The sequence below is a fragment of the Typopeltis vanoorti genome, chromosome 4 (genome assembly GCF_054136105.1).
Source record: "Typopeltis vanoorti isolate ZY-2024b chromosome 4, IOZ_Tvanoo_1.0, whole genome shotgun sequence".
Taxonomy (NCBI): Eukaryota; Metazoa; Arthropoda; class Arachnida; order Uropygi; family Thelyphonidae; genus Typopeltis; species Typopeltis vanoorti.
The window spans coordinates 107,834,857-107,856,683 of NC_143552.1; the positions used below are offsets into that span (position 1 = coordinate 107,834,857).

A 21,827-nucleotide genomic window follows, 5' to 3' on the forward strand; every position below is an offset into this window, starting at 1 on the left:
ATAATGGTAGATTGAGAAAATTCTCACTATAATGATTTATTAAAGATAATATAAAATAAATAAACAGATAAAAAGAAAGTAAATAACCAGAAAAGTATTTCTATTTATTATGAATATTTCCTCTTAAATCATTTCCTATATCATTGACATACAAATTAAAACATCACTAGGCCAAGTAAAGATTTGGTTGGCTATCCACTTGGGGAAAAAAAAATGGAACAAATAAGCAGACATCACTTTTTTTATTTTATTGCTATGTGACTTTTCACAGAAAAAGCTGCATATTGGTAATATTAGACATTATTTTTATGTGAAATTTTAAGATTCTTTATTACATTAAATAAGTAGTTTTATTTTCAAAGGTGGCCAGCTATGATTGAAGATGATCCTGATATAGCAGAATTTGTGTGGACAAATGAGTTGTCTGAAATTCCTGTAAGTTTGTGTATTAATTACTTTTCTAGAATTTTATAATTACATGATAAAATATTATTATTATTAAGAGAGACCTCCAGGGAGTCAGGGACTCATCAAGGGAGGCCACATACTACATGCACCAGTTATCATATTGTTCTTGAATTTATTCACACTGCTTGCACACATAACATCTAATGGCAATTAGATGTTATGTGTGCAATTATTCATTCCAATCACACACTACTCTGAAAGAAAAATCTAGCCCTAATCCCCTCTTCTTTACAGCATTCATTCTCAACTTCCATGGATGCCCTCTTGTCCTTTCCCCATTCTCCATAAAATGAAAAATTCCATCAACTGAAATCCTGTATGACCCTTTCAGAAGTTTGTAAGTCTCAATCATATCATCCCTTTTTCTCCTTTTTTGCTAGTAGTGTCTGCAGTCTACAAATTCTCAGTCTGTCTTGATAATCAGTATATTCCACAATCCTGATATCATTTTTAATGCTCTCCTTTGCACACTCTCTCTCTCTCTCTCTCTCTCTCTCTCTCTCTCCCTCCCTCTCCACTGTATCAGAATCATCACAGAAACTAGGAGACCAGACCTGCACACAATAGTCCAAGTGAGGTTTTATCAAGGCCTTGTAAAGAAGTAAAATGACATCCTTATCTTTACATGTCAAAGTGCTTTTCAACATTGCAATTATCTTTTGAGTTGTATTTGATCTTTGCTGCATGGCACCTGAACTTCAACTTTCTATCTACTAACACTCCAAGATCCCTAGCCTGGTCAGTTTCTTTTATCATAATTCCACCAATATAATACTCTGTTGGATATCTAATCTTGCCAAAATGCATCACTTTACATTTACTAACATCCATTTTCCTATGCCCACAATTTCAGCCTATTCAAATCATTCTGCAAGTACTACATATCATCTGCATTCCTGATTACCCTACCTATCTTTGTATCATCAACAAATAGTTGTATGTCGCATGACAAATCCTTCTCAATGTCATTAAATAACAGTGGACCAAGGACTAATCCAGACTCACATCCTCCCCCCTTACACCACTTTTTGATTTCTGCCAGTCAGCCATCCTCTTATCCATGCTAATATTTTAGAATCCAAGCCCATATTCTCCAATTTATGCAATAGTCTTCATCCTATATTCTGTCAAAATCGTTAGCAAAATAAAATATCATGATGTATCCATTCCCTCTTGTTCTGTTCAATTATTATAACATTAATATTTTTTATACAATGTGAGCAAGTTGCTAAAACATGACCTTCCTTTAGTAAACCCATGCTGTTCATTGCAAAGTAGGGATTCTCTCTCAACCCTTTTCTGAATGCAAGCCCAAACCAACTTTTCCTAAATCTTCACCACCACTCCTGAAATACTGATTGGTTGATAGTTGGATACAATGGTATTTGCACCACCCTTGTGCAATGGGATTTCCATATATTCTTTCCACTCTTGTGGAATATTCTCTGTTTTGAGATTCAAAAATATTTTCTCAGACTCAAATAGTTTCTAGAATGCATTTATTTCAACAGGATAAAAATTATTAAAGTATTCATGACTGAAATTATTATTCAGGCCTCCACTGATTTGTTATGTTATATATATATAATTTTTTTATGAATCCCTAACATGTATAGTAACACAAGTGATATACAAGCCACAGATTCTTCTCTAAAAACCAAACAGAGAATTTTTTCAAGTCCCTTCAGGCTTTTATTTAGTGCGGTGCTCTTCTTGGATATGTACTAAAAATTTTCACAAGCATCTATGCCACTGTGTGATTTGAACCCCCCCCCCCCCCACACACACACCTGTAGATTAGAGATCTGAAGGACTATCCACTTAGCCAACCAGGACTGCATATAGTAAAGTATGAAAGTACAGTAGCCCCTCCGTATCTGCGGTTCAAAAGAAACGTGTGAAACGGTCGAGCACCGCGCCGGTTGAAACATGCATATGTGCAGGCTGAAAACTTGTCGAAACATGCTTGTTTTGCTAAGGCACATGGACTTAAACCTGCGTGTTTGTTCATGTTTAGTTTTACTCGAATTGTCAAAGAAAGCAGTCAATTGTCTGTCATTGCAATTAAAAATTGCATTTAAATTCAAGAAATAAAATGTGAAAAATTTAAAAATGGCTTCAAAACCAAAGAGAAGACATGAAGTGCTCAGTATTAACGAAAAATCAAAGATTATCAATATGATTGAAGTAGAAAAAAAGTCAATTGCAAACTGTTACCAAGATCTGTAATAAAAATGAATCTTTGATACGTGAAGTGTTGAAGAACAAAGAAAAAATTCGTGCCAGTCTTCCCATTGCGCCCAAATCTGCAAAAGTTACAGGTACAGTGCATGATAAGACGTTACTTTGAATTTGTGGGTGGAAGACATAACAAGAAAAAAGATTCCTATTGACGGTAACATGTTACGGCAAAAAGCATCGATCCTATATGAAGATATGCAGCCGCAGACGAAACAGAAGAGGAAGAAAAGTCATTTACAGCAAGCAAGGGCTGGTTGCATAGATTCAAAACTAGGTTTAATCTAAAAACATAAAAATTACAGGAGAATCTGCATTGGCTGATGAGAAAGCTGCTGCATTGATTCCAGCAGAATTTTAAAAAATTATTGCAGAGAAAGGTTATCATCCTAAGCGAGTTTTTAATTGTGATGAAACCGGCCTCGTTTTGGAAGAAAATGCCCCAACGGACCTACATTCATAAAACTGTGAAGCAAGTACCAGGCTTTAAAGCATTTAAGGACAGATTGATGCTGGTACTTTGTGGCAATGCAGCTGGTCATATAATTAAACCTGGCCTTGTTTACCGAGCACAGAACCCACGTGCCCTTAAAAACAAAAACAAAAGTTGTCTGTTTTTTGGCAATCAAATTCGAAAGCATGAATTACGGCTGTGTTATTTACAGAATGGTTCCGTCGATGTTTTATTTCGGAGATGAAAAAATACTTTGAGAGGGAAGGATTGCCACTTAAAGTTTTATTGATAATAGACAACGCTCCAGGGCACTCTGAGTCACTAGTCACTGAAGATGAAAATGTTCAAGTGGTTTTCTTCCCACCTAATACGACCTCATTGCTTCATCCACTCGATCAAAGTGTCATTAGATGCTTCAAAGCCTCATATGCTGGGCAGGTTTTCGATATGATTCGTGCAATGGTTGAGGATTCTGCTGATGTTGGAGTCATGGAATGCTGGAAATCATTCGCAATTGCAGATGCAATTGTATTCATCAAGGGAGCAATGGACGAATTGAAACCAGAAACGGTAACTGCATGTTGGAAGAATTTGTGGAGTGATGCCATTCATATTTCTCAAGACGTCGCTGATATTAACTCACAGATAACAATGATAATTAACACAGCACAGAAAATAGGTGGAGAGGGATTTGACGACATGACAGAAGAAGAATTGAATGATTACATAGATGGACATCGTGAAGTACTCGCTAACGAGGAGTTTTAAAGATCTTACCAAATCTTCTACTGAAGAAGATGACGATGAGGATGAAAGTGAACAAGAACCGCCAGCTTGGTCATTCGAAAAATTGGCCACGATATTTCGAACGGCTCAAACATTAAAGGAACAGATAATGAATTATGATTCAGTGATGGAGCGCAGCATAAAAATTACTCGCACAATAACAGAAGCTTTGGTACCTTTGCAGAACCTGTTTACTGAATTGAAGAGACAAAAATGGCAGCTTCCGATAACAATGTTTTTAAAAAAAGTCGACAAAGCTTCTACTATCGATGATCTTCAGCCATCCACATCATTTGCTCAATAGGCAAACAAGCAGCAGACGGCCAAAGATTCAGAAGATGAACAAATATGTAGCTGAACACAACGAAGTGTTCTGATCTTAGTTGATTCCTCCTAATAAGAATAAAAATGTTAAGATTTTATTAACAATTGCATTTTCATTAGCATGTTTTCTCATTTTGTTCTACATAATTATTATGTAGGTTAAATTTTATTTGTCTAAAGACGAAGTTTTATTGAACGAGACAAATTTTTGGTTTGCCACTTCAACCGTACTACTCAGGGGTGCTTTCTACCTCATTTAGGCACACATTCCATTGCTCCTTGTAGATTCTAAAGAGTAAAAATTGTTTCATGATAATTTTAAATAAATATGTAATATTATTATCAAGGAGCAATGGAATGTGTGCCTAAACGGTAGATAGCATCCCTGGATAGTACGGGTGAAGTGGTAGTCTAGAAATTACCTCATTTAATAAAAAAATAACTCTTTTTATTATTATTTATTTAGCCATACAATTTAGTGTATACATTATATATTAACTACATAACATATTCACTAAAGAACTCTACAGTCCTAGCACATGAGACTAAGTCAATTTACTAATAATTTCCTGCTCTAATTTTGCTATATATGCAAAAATCTGGGTCTCACTAGTGGTTCGCTACTATCAGGTATCCGCAGAAGATGATGGAACCAAATCCCGCAGATATGGGGGCCTTACTGTACTTTTATTTTTTAATGTTATCATTTAAAATTAAATACAATAATAGTAAAATTAAAAAATCAATAGTAAAAAAAAATAGTAAAATTAGTATTTTTTTTTTGTATATTTTTTCCATTCTTTAAAATGTTTATAAAAAATGTAAAATAAAACAAATTTAAATTTTTATATTATATACTGGCAGTATACAATTATGGGTTAGGTGCAACCCGACTTTCTACATTGTGTGAATTGTGTCATAAATTGTGATTCATTCAGAACATATATACTTCAGTAAGTAACTCAATTATTATTATTATTATTATTATTCACGCCTCCACGGAGTCGAAAGACTCATTGTGGGAGGTCCTTCCTAGGAAACACAAAGTTAGAACACCCTCCATGCAAAGAAACTACTCCTCATTATCTTGCTCACAGCTTCCTTTTGCAACTTCCAGGGATGGCCCCTTTGTCATCACTCCTTCCCACTGTTGCACCAAGCGAAAGAACTCCCCAGTCAACCCTGTAACTATCTCTCAACAGTTTAAAAGTCTCAATCATATCACCTCTCCTTCTTCTTTTATCTACCAAACTCTGCAGTCCACATTCTCTCAGCCGATCCTCATAACTAACATTGTACAGTCCTGAAACCATCTTTGTTATCCACCTCTGTATCCTTTCCACAGTTAATTACCCCCTTCAAATCCTGGGGACCAAATTTGAGAAAATAGTCTGTGTTGTATGATCAGGATCTTATACAATGAATGATAACTCTTTTATCTCTGCAGGTCAGCATCCTTCTCAGTATTGCAGCAATCCTCTGGGTTACCTTCACTACCTTTGCAATATGTTCCCTGAATTTCAGTTTTCTATCAATCATCATCCCCCAGATCTCTTGTCTTCCCTACTTCCTCAGTACAGCTCCTCCAATCAAGTATGCTGCCTCCCATCGATGTATCCCAAACTTCAAGACTTTACATTTTGCTGCATAAACTGACACCCCATGCATTTTTCCATCTGTCTAAGTTATTCAAATCCTCTTGTAGGGCTGCCGCATGTGCACAAACACAAAGATGGATCTGATCACATCAGCTGTGGTTGGGCCTAAAACCTGCCTGTTCTGTAGGTATTGGATCCATGATGATGCGATTAATTCTATTGAAAATAAGCCTTTTTAGGAGTTTGTATGTGCAGCTAAGTAGTGCAGTGGGTCTGTAGCTCTGGGGTTGATCCTTTGGTTTACAAGGTTTTAGTAAAGCAATGATTTTGTTCTCTTAAATTGTTTTGATAGGATTTTAGTTTTTAGAATATCAGGAAAGAATTTTGCAAGCTATATTTTGGGGATTTGTTTTCCAAGTTTTACATCTTTCAATGCTAAATCAATGTTTTCAACAGAGAATGATCTTGAAAATTCTGATAGGCAAATTGATTTAAATTGATTTTAAATTCTCTTTTAATAAGTTTTGTATGTGTTCTATCATTCATAGATCTTGAAATATATACGATATGATTGGTAATCACATTTGGTGTAACTTCAGGTTGTTTCTTGACTCTAATATAGTCTAGCTTAGCTTGCGTAAAAAGTTCCATGCTTTTCTTCTTGAGTGTTTGAAATCTACAGTCTCCAGTCATCTTTGGACACTTTTTGAAGTGTCCAAACTAGAAAAGGTCTACAGCAACCGCAGAATCCTCACTCATAAGGAAATCATGACATAGTAAGTCGCTATGTTCATCCAAGCCTGGAATCTAATCCTTTTGATATCCTCTTGTTGACAAGTTGTTGATATAACTGCTCCAACAAAATGATCGTAGGTAGGTTTTGTAAGTAGAAAGGATAAAGCAGATACATTTCTCTAAGTCTCTGGTAAAGTTTTCCTAATTGGCTTTCTTAAAATTCCATCTAGAGCAGGAGTCGCCAAACTTCTTTGACCTTCGACCCCTTTAAGAGTTTCTTGACTTTTTATCGACCCCCTCTATTTTACTATTACGTAATTATAATAGGACAAGCAAAAAAAGACGCTTATGTGAGTTTTTAGATTGTTTGTTTTATAGTTACAGTGTTTATTGTGTGTATAATATAGTATATATTATTATATTACTATTACTATCACTAGTAATATCACTGGTATTACTACCAGTCCCACTCAACTCTTCAACATAGAGAAGTTTAGTTCATGAATGGATAACGAGTGGATTATAATATGTATATTGATGAATTTTAGAACATTGTTAACGCTCACTTGTATGTCGATGCGCAAAAATGAAACTGGGATCGAATACATGTAAGTATAAGTAAATAAGCAACCGCGCACGTGTTGCAATCTCGTTCCCGCCATGCCGGCAAAGCAGGAACCACAGACATCTGTTTATTGGTAAATACGTCATTTTGCCTCCATAACTATTTTCATGACCTTGCTCCATCTTACGGTCCTATTCATGTCACTGTTCCTGCGATTCACTCTTAATTGCATTGTCATTCAGGATGGAGGTAATCCAAGTTAACCGAATTAAATATTACCCGTACAATACATCTCTTATATTTTTCCATCGACCCCCTAACAATGTTATATCGACCACTTTGGCGACCACTGATCTAGAGCAATGAATGGATTTAATCAGAGGAATATTATTATTATTATTATGCGTCACTTCCAAGGAGTCCAAAGACTCATTGGGGGAGGACACCTGCTCTACAGCTTTCTGTCTCCACTACTCAATCCACCAACTACAGTGAACTGAAACTACCAACATCATCTGCTGCCCACCACCACCACTAGTATTTTTTCACAGACACTCCCAAACATCCATGCCCATGGCAGGATTCGAACTTGTAGCCTTTTGGTTGGAGAGTGGATATGCTAACTACTCGGCCAACCAGGCCTCCCAATCTAGTCTGCATTGACTATGCAGAAAATTTCCTAACACATAGCTGGAAGAGAGTAAACTTGATTATTGAAAGATAAAAATCTCAAGTCAGAGTTGTAATCTCTGTTCCAAGCAGCAGATCTGAATGTTCTCTGATCTTTAGCATTGAAGGTTTTTTTTTTTTTTTTTTCCCAGTCCTATTCCTTATTATTCTTCTTCTATCCTAAACCTTCTGGTTGTAGGCAGGGGGGGGGGGGGGATAACAATATGCAACTTTACTATGGAATAATGATTATGGAACAAAGTGGTTTCCCGTTGCCTTCCTTGTCCTATTGTAAGTATTTATGTCCATAGATGTGTGTGTGCGAGTGTTCACGAGACCAGTTTGCCTGTTTCAAGGGATGAAAAAAACCTGAGTTTCCTGACAAAAACCCTCCATCTCTGTATAAGACCATTTAACTCACCTTTAGTCAAAAAATTCCTCTCATTATGGATGTGAATTGAATCCAGGTCTTTTGGATCAAAGGGCTTCGTCTATACCAACTGAGCTATGGATGCTCCAAATATGACAAGAGACAACAGAATTAGCAAAGCTGATGTGTTAGGAGGTCAGTTGAATAAATTTATATGGAATAAGAGAGAATTTAGCCAAAACACTAAACTAGATATATACAAGACAGTGTTCAAACCAGTTTTAAATTATGGATCTGAGAGTTGGGTTAGAAATAAAACACTTGAATAGAGATGGTAGACCACAGAAAAATTAGGGGAGTGACCACATAGCTTCGGTGGTGGTATCAAAATAAATGAGGATATTAGGAAAGAATTTGATGTTGTTAGCATTCTGGAATGTATGAACAGAGCTAATCTCAGGTGGCATGGTCATGTTGGAGAGGAAAGATTAGCAAAACAAATATTTTTTTTTTGCCAGGATGTAGGAAAATGATTCAGAGGAAGACCATGATATAGGTGGATTGATAGTAAACAGTGCCTTACAAGACAGAAATCTAAAATCTGATATTAGATTGTTGACAGATAACATGTTAATTTAGAGGAATGTTGATGAAGTTAATAATGATGTTATTTTTTCATGTAGTACTATCATAATATCTTTTTCACTCCCTGAGGTTAAATGTCAGGAATTTGATGATGATGAGATAAAAAGTGCCTCGTTATTGCCGCATGTCTCAAAATTAATTTCTACTTGTTGGATTCACCGAAAAGGCTGTTCTATGAATTTTAGATAAAATGATTTAGACAAGTGCCATGGAAAAGTTCAGAGAAATGTGTGCTCTTGCCCTTTATATTTCCAGGGCTTTCAGTCATATTTGGGATCAAGACCTGCTTTTCAAACTGCCTTTCATTGGTCTACTTGCCACTCCTCTGTAACTGGATAGCAAGCTTTCTCTCTGGTTATTTACTCCATGTCATGGTGGGTGGCACCCTCTCTCTCTTTTCAAGCTTTGTCACCAATGCCAGAGTCCTCAGAGCTCAGTTCTATCACTTATCCTCTTTTTCTCTTATACATAAATAACCTACTCTCAATCACCAACAATCCTATCCACAGGATGAAAAATCTTGCTTTGGGCTGACATTTACCTCCAGCCTCTCTTACGACGAATGGCAAGAGGGGAAAGCATACATTTATTTAACTCACTAATATTTTGCTAGTTTTCTACCAAGCATCACCAGAGCACAATGGTAACTGTGACAGGTACACAGCACTGAACAAAGTAATTGTAGAAACAATTTAAATTTTAACTGACACCTAATGTCCTTACATGACACCCTCTATGGGTCAGATAACTACAAAGTGACTGCCTGTGACAGTTATCATTGTTCTCTGATGATGCTGGGTAGAAAACCAGCAAAATATTAGTGAGTTTAATAAATGTATTTTTTTTCCTCTTGGTGTTGATTATAGTGTTAATCATTATTATGAATAATGAACAACACTTGAGCCTTTTCTTTACATTCAAATTCTACATGGAGAAGAAATTGTAAATAAAGTAATCGCCTTGGTAAGTGGAAACTGAAATTTTCACGACAACTCAATCGACTGGCCTTCCTTAAGAGATATCTGGATACAAATACCATTCCAAACTGTCTAAGAGATTGAAGTTTAATTCTGCAAAAACTAGACATATTTATACATGGGCAAGTGTAGCACTAATTCATGAACGGATCAGTGGTACTTTCATCTGTTTGGCAAAAATCAACACTGTCATCACCTCATTGTCTAATTCCATCCCAAAAAATGCTGGTAGTAAAGAATTTGAAAAAGTTAAGGATCATTATCTGAAAAAATTTGCAGCACTTCAGCAGTAGTGCTGTTGCTTACTACAACTATGATAAGAATGTGTGGTAGTAAATTTATCATCGCAAACACACAGAGGACATAGTCAACACACTCCAAAAAAAAGTACCTTTTTTAAAAACTATGACCAGTGTAGAATGTGGTATCTGTGAACTTGCATCAACAGTGGCTAACAACATTCAGTTGGATGTGGCTAATATTCTAAGTAATTCAAACCTCCCAAGAATAACATCCCACCAAAAGAAATGCCTGCACTTAGAAAGCTATATAGAAAAACAAATTATTGTAACTAAAGCCAATAAGGGAAATGCTACTGTCATTATAAATAAAGCAGAGTACAACAGAAAAATGAATTAATTAACTTCTTAAAGACTCCTCCACTTATCAAATCATAGATTAGGCTCCTACAAAATCCCAAAAGAAAAAAGTATACAAATTATTTAAAAAATGTTACATCCTGGCCTAAAGAAATTACCAAAAAACTTAAACCTTATCATGTCAGACCACCCTGGATATACTGGATCCCCAAAATTCACAAACCCAATACCCCCATCCCTTCCCTTCGTTCAATAGTAGATAGCATAGACAGTTCCACCTATAAACTGACTAAACGTTTATCAAAATCACTTTCCTTCCTTAGAGGCAACTTTTCCTCATCTATTAAAAATTCTTTGCACTTTAAAACATTAATAGAAAATTACTAAAATAAAGAGCCAAAAGGCTTCAATTCAGCCATGCAAAATTATATAAGCAAAGTGGATATCAGATCCAGCATTATTTCTGTCAGTCTCTCTTCAGAGATAAGGTATGAAAAATATATTTCTCTGACATTTCAATTTCCTTAGTGCTAAACAAGAGTTTTTGCTCTCTTAAGGTTTCTACCTGATCTCTGAAGAGAACCAACCAGTTTGAAAGAGCTGTCTGGGCAGTGAAACCTTATCAGAATGGACTAATAAAAGGCAAATATATAGGCTTGGGCAACACCTGTCTTCTAAGTAGTCAACACTAAGGCAACTCATGAATCCGGGGAGGGGTCAGTATATTCCCGTAAGCTCTCTGGTCAGCTTACCTTACGAAACTCCTCATAGTTTCTACATTCAGCTTTGAAATAATGCTGGTGTTATGTCCCTATGCTTGTTGTTTATTTTATTTTTATTTTATATACCTTTACTCTTATTTATCTACGTTTAAGACCTTAACTTTAATACGAGCTTTGGTGCTAGATATAGAAGTTATCTAAACAATCTGGCTGATCCATAGATTGATCACATGCACATACTACTTAGACAAAGGGTTTATTTCAGACTGGAGTCAAATCCTTTGTTATTACTGTCTGGAGATATTTCCTGACTAGATACTGGCAAATTTATTTGTTTTGCTGCACCAGCCAATATTGTTAGGTTAGAAAGTTTCCTCAACCATGGAAAACTCTCAGATAAACATACAACGATGATCAATCTACCATTAATATTTAGCACTTAATTATCTATATCACTTTGCCGATTGTCGTTTGCAGTCGTGGTTATTGACTTACTATTCTGTCCTGCTCTGGTTCTAGATTAAATGAGTGGTGCACTGAATTCAATCTCAGGCCAAATTTCAGGTAAAATACAAAGCACATTTATTGAGATCATGAGATTACAAGTTCACATATATACACTCTACTAAATTAACATCATTCTAAGTTATAGAGCAATTTAGGACAACTAAATCTCAACTCGACTGGATTCTATCATGAGTGCTCTCTACAAGGTTAAACATTCCCTCCATACAATATACTGATAAAATTTGCATCCATACAATTATTCTACTTAATTTCAATAATCATTTCACATAACTTTATTGACACAATGCATCTATTTAACATTCTCTAAAGAAACGTTCATTGGAGTTATGCAGTAGCTATCTACAATAATCACTTAGGAGTTCTACACTAAATGTCCTTGCACACTATCTTACAACAATTCTTCTCTTCAAAAGGAAAAGAAAAACTAAAGGCAGTACATCACCAATTTTTAGGATCTTCAATAGGTCCGTTACTTAGTTCTTAATTCAGCTTGCACTGATTGATTGGTCCTTTTTCCTCTAATGTGACTAGAACGTCTCAGTCTGGCTTTGACCCACATGGTCACTCATGGCAGTCCTTCGATCTGGCTATCTCGATAGGCTGTCATTGTGCCCACTCTTGACTCGTCCCGTTGCCATTTGTCCTCGTCTGCATTGTCGCCTCGACTGCCATACTCGGTTATTCCTTTCCAAAAACGTACCGAGCCAGGACTCTGGAATGACGGTTGTCGACATCAAACTACCGAAGGCGATCCGGAATCCATGAAGAGGTGAGAGAGAGACCCGACATCCACGAAGAAAGAAAAAGCCTTGTTGAATGAGAGCAGACTCCTTTTATGTTGCGCCTTTGTTAACCTCTTTACTGCTACGTTTTTTCTGTGGCGTGTATCCAGACCATAGTCTGCAAGACCAGAATGGCTGTACTATTGTGAAAACAGATGTAATACTTGTGTTCAGAAATTCTGATATTCGCTGTCCTGCCTGTTTGGCCAAAGTAAGACAGTTTACAGCTGCAAGGGACCTGGTACACACCAGGTAGGTCTAGGGGAAGTGGTTGGTCTTTAGTGGAGTGGATAAGGGATGCCAATTTTCGGTATAGCCTGTAACAGGAGGTCAGGTCATGTTTTTTAAGATTTTGGTAATTTTTTCCGAGGTGCCTCAGATGTAGGGAATGGTGATGGATTTAGAGTAATTCTTGTTGTGGAGGGGGGGGCTGTGGTTTGTAGATTTTAATATTTGGGGGGGGTAGCCATTGGCTGAGAGTGTTGAGGATGTGATTTAGTTCAGTGTTTAGGGCCATGTCGTTAGAACAGATTAGTTTAGCCCTGTTGCATAGTGTTTTCACCACTCCATGTTGTTGTGAGGGGGTGCTGGGATTGTTGGCGAATGTATCTGCCTGTATGGGTGGGTTTTCTATAAACCAAGAAAACCAAGGTTCCATCAGGCTGGCAAGTGACTAGTGTGTGTCTAGGAAAGAGAGGCTGTTGTTTTCCTCTTTTTCCAGGGTGAACTGGATTCTGGGGTGTTGGTTGTTTAAGTGTGTTAAGAAGAAGGAGAGGAGTGTTTCAGAGTCATGTGGTCAAATAGCGAACACATCATCAATGTAGCGAAGCCGTATGGTTGGTTTTTGTGGGGCAGAGGCTAAGGCTTTTTTTCTTCAAAGGTCTCCATAAAGAAATCGGCCAAGGGTGGGGAGAGTGGTGAACCCATGGCTGTCCCCTCTATTTGTTTGTAGAATTTTCCCTGCCAAACGAAAAATCCTGAGTTCATTGTGAACTGAAATAGGGCTGAGATATCAGGAGAAAATTTAGCATGGATTAGCTCTAAAGTTTCTTGAGTAGGACATTTGTGAATAAGGAGGAGACGTCAAAACTGACCATTATATCAATATGTTGGAGTGTAAGGTTTTTCTATGCTGGCTTTGAAGTGGGCTGAGTTTTTTTATGTGTGATAGTGTGTTACCAGTATTGTGTGTGAGCGCTTTGGCCAAATGTTTAGCTAATCTGTATGTGGGGGAATCAATGCCATCCACTGTGGGACGTAATGGCACATTTTCTTTATGTATTTTTGGGAGTCCGTAAATACGGGGGGGGGGGGTATAGAGTTAAACGGCTTAATCTGTTGGTAACTTCTGCAGGCCAAGAAGTGACTTTCTTAAGGAGCCTGTGAAGTTTTTCTGATTTGTGAGTTGGTGGGATTGTATTCAATAGGGAGGTAAGTAGCCCGATCTAATAGAAGAGCACTATGAGCAGGACTACATCCATTTTCACAAGTACAGCCATTTTGGTCTTGCAGACCATGCTCTGGATACACACCACAGAATACAGTGGAAGAAAGCTACAGTAATACACTGTAGCAAATACAAATTCGAAAGACTATTTATGGAATCAGCCTAAGCCCTAAGAAACTCTCCAAACCTCAACAAATTTGGTTGTATGCGACTGCCCCAAATTTGGGAGGCTTACATCAGCAGACCTTCAGCCCAATGGCCAAGAACACCTACTTAGCCTGCTAGAGGGCACCATCAGGACTTTTAGGAGAACAATAGCTTCGTCTCTTCATTCTCAGTTACTGTGTTGTATTGCCTACATACACGTGTCTTTTTTTTTGTAAGTTCCTTTTGAAGATGGCAACGTGACGTTGCCGAAATATCGGAAATATTTATTAAAGTGTAATTTAATTTATATTCGTATCTACGTTGTTCAATTCCTTGAGTGATTTAGTAATGCATAAGCAACGTAGAAGCCTGTCTACGAGAATCTACATCCCATGTAATAGATAAAATATTACATACACCCACATCCCTCCTACACCCAACACGCAGGATCACAATAAAACCATTCCCATTCTCATTCCATATTAAGGGTACATCAGAAAAAATAGCCAAAGTTCCCTGCAAATATGATCTCTATATCACTTTCAAACCTTTCATTCGCCTGTTCTCTTAAAGATCGACTATATCATATAGTTGATCATATATGTTATTCAAGGTGGATGGAAACTGATCAGTTAGACGATCAGTTTCCATCCACCTTGAATAACATAAAAATTAGATCCAAGATCATCTGTATGGCAAGTCAGAATTTGCAGACCATGCTCTGGATACTCCTTCACACAGGATTTGATGGAGATAAACAGACGTCCGTCATTACAAGTTTGATAGACTAATTTTAGAATCAACATCAGCTATGAAGCACTTTTCCAATCTCATTAGTATGGTTGTATTAATTTACCAAAGATCTGGGAGGCTATCATTTTAAGACCAAATAGCCAGACTTCTCTAAATCAACTTTGTAGTTATCTGACCTATGGAGAGCACCATGTAAGGACATTAGGTGTTCAGTTGTAATTTAAATTGTTTCTACAGCTACTTAGTTCAGTGGACAGCATTAAGACCTTTTAAGGAGATTTTAAGTGCACCACCCCAAATGTTTGAACAGTATTCTAAGGATGGGCAGATTTGGGATTTATATAGGATTAGTAGCTGGGTGGGTATAAAATGTTTAGCTTCTTGAACAGAATAGAATGCCTAGTTTTTTAGAACTGAGAAAGCTACTGATGTGATGTATATGTAAAGAAAGGCTAAGATGTTGTTCATTATTCATAATACGAGCTTAATGGTATAACCAAGACCAAGAGGGAAAAAATACATTTATTGAACTCACTAATATTTTGCTGGTTTTCTACCCTGTGTCTGTCATAGTTATTGTTCTCTGGTGATGCTGGGTAGAAAACCAGCAAAATATTAGTGAGTTCAATAAATGTATTTTTTCCCTCTTGGTCTTGGTTATACCATTAAGCTCGTATTATGAATAATGAACAACATCTAAGCCTTTCTTTACATATACATCACATCAGTAGCTTTCTCAGTTCTAAAAAACTAGGCATTCTATTCTGTTCAAGAAGCTAAACATTTTATACCCACCCAGCTACTAATCCTATATAAATCCCAAATCTGCCCATCCTTAGAATACTGTTCAAACATTTGGGGTGGTGCACTTAAAATCTCCTTAAAAGGTCTTGATGTTGTCCAGAGGAGAGCAATTCAGCTTATAGCTGACCCTTTCCTCACATGTTCACTTCAACCTCTATCTCACAAATGCAGTGTTTTAGCTCTTTGTCTCTTCTATAGGCTTTCATGGTCACTTTTCCAATGAATAGGCTAACATCATTCCTCTACTTGCTGTTGGGCCTGTTAAAACAGGAGTAACAGCTGCCCAACATCCATTTTCAGTACAACTGTAAACATATTGAACCTGCTTGCCCTCTCCCTCATTTATTCCAACTACCTCATCCTCTGGAACAGCCTTCCTCATAATGTGTTTACCAACAACTTCAACCCTAGCTCTTTAAGAAAAATATTAAGAGATTTCTTCTTTCTCATTCCTTATCTACACCTCGCAAAGAGCACAAATGTGTTATAGGTTCTTGCACCTCTCGTGTGCAGGATAAATATAAAAATAATAATAATAATAATTTCTGATTGAACAGAAAAAAATTAAGCAATCTTACTATCTTATTGGAGGCTTGAATTTATTTAAATAACATTCTGAGCCACTTGAATTTCATCTTTAACAGTATAACTTATTAGCTCCAGGATGAATTTTGTTTTTAGAAATAGAAATAGAATCTTACCTTCACATGAAGTTAACTTGAACTGTTCTGCACCATATTCCTGATGTTGAACCAAATATTTATTTAACAAAATACATTTACAGACCTTCAATATATTCTCCATTCTGCCTTATCACTTCTGCCTGATATTTCAGTAAGTTTAGTATTTCTGGCAGCAAAACTTCTCTGTTGATATGTTTGATAAGTTGGGTGACTTCATCAGTCATGGTATTAACAGTAGTGGCAGAAACCTCATCAGTGGTAGTAGAACATTTCCTACAGAGTGGTTCTCGCAACTTTGTGAGCAGACCAGAAGGATCGATGTCAGGACTGTATGATGGGGAGGAGGGTTGAGGGAACACTTGCCATCCATTCTTTTCTACAAGATTAGATACTTTATGTGAAACATATGGTCTCATGTTGCAAAATACACGATATCTGACCTGAGGCAGATTCTTCCTGCATTATCAAGGCTTATTTCATGGAACAATAACACCACAAACAGAAAACAAGTGCAATGTATTCCTCAATCTAGCTTATAACTGATATGAAAATGGAGATTATTACATCATCATCCCAATGTTCATTCATAGTATGCAGAACTTTTGAAATGTCCCCAGCAATGTTGAACAAAAAATGGAATTTCTTATGATGTAGATGGCATTTTTAAAATGCCATCTACATCATAAGAAATGAATGAAGTATTAAGCTGAAATACTGCTTTTGGATTTTTCAAACCATGACGTGGTGAGACCAGGATAACACTGATGATCAGTTTTCTTCATTCTCACTTAGGCATCTTTCCAGAAAATTGTGGTGTAGTAAGTGATGAGCAGGACCAGGAACCATTCGTCCTGCTAATGTAACAATGCCAAAGAAAATGAAATGCTGGTTTCATCAAAGATAAGTATGCAAAGAAAAGGAAACAAAGTATTTATAAGCACTTTTAAATTTGTGTTTATTTTCAGCATTTTTTTTCTTATTGTAAATATGATAAAATATTTAAGAGAATAATTTTGACTGTTTATTTTCATTTTACAAAATAAATTTTTTGTCCTAATTAATATTTTATCATTGAACAATCCTTAGCCTTCAATATATATTTTGCCATACCTGTATCAAAGAACCCTGACATTCTAGAGGGGAAAAATCTCTGTTCTTATGTTTTTTTTTCTGTTTTTATTCCTTTAGACTCATTATCATGTTGTATTTTTGGATAAAAACGTGTCAAGGTCATGGATTAAAGCCCCTTCTGTTCGTCCATTTACAGGAAAAGAAACACAACAGGTGATTTTATTAATGCTTAAGAAACTGCATTATTATTATTATTATCACATCATCATCCTCATCATCAGATCCTCATGGAGTCAAAACTTATTGTGAGCCATCCAATGGTCATACACATATAGCTCATCATACCATGCCTTAAATGCATTCGCTGTCTTTGCACACTGACAAACTCTCGGACAATGCTTTCCAATTATCCACTGCTCTTCATGCAAGACACCTTCCTCTTACCCAGCTCATAAGCATTTCATACATCTTCCAGGGATGGCTCCTTGTTCTTCCCTGTCTCCCTGAATCTATGAAAACCTTCATTCACATTAATCTGGCAATAACTTCTTACAACTTATATGTCTCAGTCATATCCATCCCTCCTTCCACCATTAGACTATGCAGATTGCATTTCCTCAATCTTTCTTTATATTGAACATTCTAGAGACCAGAAATCATCTTAGTAAGTCATTTCTGGACCCTTTCTGATATCTCTTCATCCTTCTGAAAACCAAGCAATCAAATCTGTGTACAGTAATCTATATGTGGTCTGATCAAGGCTTTATATAATGTAACCATAATTTCTACATGTGCAGAAATTTCTCCTAATTTCTACACGCTTCACTTTCCTCCACATCGCTGTCATCATCTGTTATGCTGTCCTCACAATGTAAATTGTGACAGCTACAGTATGCTGTCCTCACAATTTACATTGTGAGGACAGTACAGCCTAAATATTTGGTCCTTATCCAGCATTACCTCAAATCTCTTGTCTCTACTTCTACTAGGAGATATTTCCATCTGTTGTACACTCAGCATCCCATCTTTGCTTTGGGAATTTTAAAACTTAATACTTGACAACATTGAATTAGTAACCTCACTCATTTTCATGTTCCTCCAGTCTATCCAAGTTCACTTGCAAAGCACAACATCTGCTCTACTCCTCATAGTTTTTCCCAACTTTGCCTTATCTACAAACTTCATATCATCATTCAGACTTTTCCCAATATCACTGTCATATAAGTTAAACGGCAGTGGATCTAAAACTGACCCTTGGGACACATCACTAGTGACTTTCCTCTTCTGAGATATCACTTCCCCTTATGCAAGTTGCCTGTACCTCTCAGCCAGCCAATCTCCACAACACGTTAATTGATTGTCCAGCTCTATCTGTGACAGTTTAATTACCAGCTTGTCATGTGACAATCTATCAAAGGCATTTGCAAAATTTAAATATACCACTTGAATGTATCTCCCTTATATATATGCATATACATATGATTACTGAAACATGATCCTCCTTTAGCATACCCATACTGTATATCAAAGAGAATGCTATTGTTGTCAATCTAATCCTGAATCATGGTCTAACTTTAACCACAACTTCAGGCACACAGATTGTCCTGTAATTTGAAGCCTTAGATTTATCACCTACCTTATGAAGTGGAACAATTTTTCCATGAATTTGAAACTTGGCCCAGTGTAAAACATGTTAAACAAGTATGGCAGTGCTGTTGTTAATCCCTGTAACATTCCCTATATGCAGTGATATGTGATCGAACCCCACAACCTGATTAACATCAAGTTTACTCAATTTCCATATAATTTCTACTCCCTCATCATCATTAGTCCTTTCTCTACCCTTCTAATTGCATCGAGTTCTACATTCACAAGGATGAAACACCTTTATTAACTGCTCATTTAGTATCTCAAGTTTTACCTCTGCAGTGGTTCAGTCTACCATTTCTGCTAACCAATATCATCCTTCCATAATCATTCTTTCTTCTACTGGTCACATATCAAAAGAACCCCTTGGTTTTCTTTTTTTCTTTTTTTTTTTTTTTACTTTCTTATCTACTGCAGTTTTGGCACCCTTACCAAATGAATCACCTTCCTAACTTACTCTTTATACTTCTCATGCAAATCATTACCTCTGATCTTCTGCTACCACCATAATGCCTTCTTCCAGACTGCATACCTCACCTATTCTTTCATGCATCTCACACCTGCCTTATTTAACCTCCTGACACTTGAAACACATTCAGACTTTGCCTCTCATATAGTTCTTGAGCAGGGCTCAAGCAGCATTGATCTCTTTTCCATCCAATTTCTCATTCTACGACATAACTTCGGCTGTCTCCTGGCATTTTCATAATTGCCAGCTTTATAGTTCCATATATATAGCTTTCTAACAGAAGTCCTCATATGCCTGGCTTCACCCATGCAATCACTTCATGGTCACCATCATCAATTTGAGGATGATTTGACACCCTATTTATAATAACATGATGTGATGATCAAATCCAAGATCTTTGATCCACTCTCTATTACTTTCTCCCTAAAGTAGTGTAGTTGCTAAAATTTCCTAAAATTACCCATAATGAACCTTTTAGGCTAATTTGTCTATACGTTTCCTTCTCACTGTCTTCCATATTACCAAGTCTATAGCAACAGCAAACTAAATATTTCTTTCTATCCACTTCTGCCTCACACCAGACTACCTTGAAACTGTTGCTACTATTTATCCCATACATCTTCACCTTCAATGGACACAACCACTACTATCAACAGCATTTCCCCTCCCTTACTGCCTTGTCTATCTTCATGAAAAGGTCAGGATGTCATCCTTATTAATCCAGGACTCACTTATCCAACAATGTTTTGGAAAACAAACTCAATCGATTCAACAACTTCATTTCCCTTATTTTGGGTACCTTTGGCATTTGTAAGTAAACGTAACAGTTCCTTCCAAGTTCTCTTACAAGTCCGACCAGCATTACTTCTCATATAAGTCTAACTACTAACCATAATTTTATAAGACATATAAGTCTAACCACTTCACCAGCCTGGCTGACTGAGTGGTTAGCGTATCCGCTCTCCAGCCAAAAGGCTGCAGGTTCAAATCCCACCGTGGGCATGGATGTTTGTGATTGTCTGTGGAAATACTAGTGGTGGTGGTGGTCAGCGGTAGATGGCATTGGTGTAGTTGCTGTCAGTTGGTGGATTGAGTTGTGGAGACAGGGTTGTAGAGCAAGTGCACTTCCTCAATGAGTCTATGGACTCCCTTAAAGGTGTCAAACAATAATAATAATAATAATGATGTCCTGACCATTCCTCTCTGTCACCACTGCCCTCTGAAGACTCATAAGTCACACCCCCCCCTTTTACATGTCAGACCATACTAATCCTTTCTTGCCTGCACACACATTCATAGTAACTTAAAGTTTGATATAACTGATGACTTACATTTATATATCAAAGCACACAACTAATAAACTGCGAAAATGCAAAGTTTAATTTGTTTTAAATATAAATTGATAGTCACATGGTCTTATGTAGCAATGGCATCTAAACAGTCATTGACAAGAAAGCTGCTTAAAATGAAGGTTGTTGAAAGTCATTTACCAAAAATTAAACTCATTTATAGAATTACCTCTCTCCCCCTCCACATTAGTCTACAGAATTTCAGCTCATGGAAGATAAAAAGATTGTCATACAGTGTGGAGAGAGAGAGAGAGAGAGAGAGAGAGAGGTTTTATAACCTTTTTTGGTTGCTAGAGATTTTATGACCTTTTATTTGCAGGCCTGATAAAAACATACTTTCCCCACCAATTCCCTAAAAGTACTGTACATTATTAAATCATTAGCAACCCTTTATGCAATACAGAGAATATCAATCACCCAAACAACCATATGTCCATGTTGCTTCAATAGTATCCAAATATTTCATTTTCCATGGACGTATCACATCTATGCATTTATTCACATGTAAAATCATCAGGATCAGTATTGTGGTTAAATAAAAGAATAAAATCACTTGAAAGTAATTAAAAGATGGTAAATTTTTGTCACAAAAAATATATGATGTACAACACTGTGGTGATACTGTATTAAACATAGACATAGCTTGAATATAAATAACCATAGCTATGTGAGGACAATAATGATTGCAGATCTACAGAGTGCAGATATGATGATAATGACAATGAAGTCATTAGCCTCTATATACAAGTAGCTCAGTCATGTGACTTCATGCGTGACGTCATGTATATTTCCTTAAACTATATTTTGTTGGTATGGCATTTATGCATAACAGAACAATGGTAGCAAGATATCTTTGTTGATAAAGGATGAAACCAAGAATATAATTTCTTGGTATCTAATTTATCCATGAGTTTGCTATTCCATTGGCACATTGAAACAGCTCAGAAGTTGTTTAAAGGATCCAGCCAGTTTGATCTAACTCTTCTCCTGCTACTGT

General features: G+C 36.6%; 1 protein-coding gene across 3 annotated transcripts in view; it reads left to right on the plus strand.

Annotated features, from left to right (window-relative positions):
- Positions 1–21,827, plus strand: part of LOC150107593 (uncharacterized) — a 279,745-nt gene that overhangs the window by 162,250 nt on the left and 95,668 nt on the right. For all 3 annotated transcript variants that reach the window (XM_090391408.1, XM_090391406.1, XM_090391407.1), the window contains exons 8-9: positions 363–435; positions 17,483–17,578. In XM_090391408.1, coding sequence (XP_090247534.1) covers positions 363–435; positions 17,483–17,578 — 169 coding nt within the window. The remainder of the gene's footprint in view (positions 1–362; positions 436–17,482; positions 17,579–21,827) is intronic.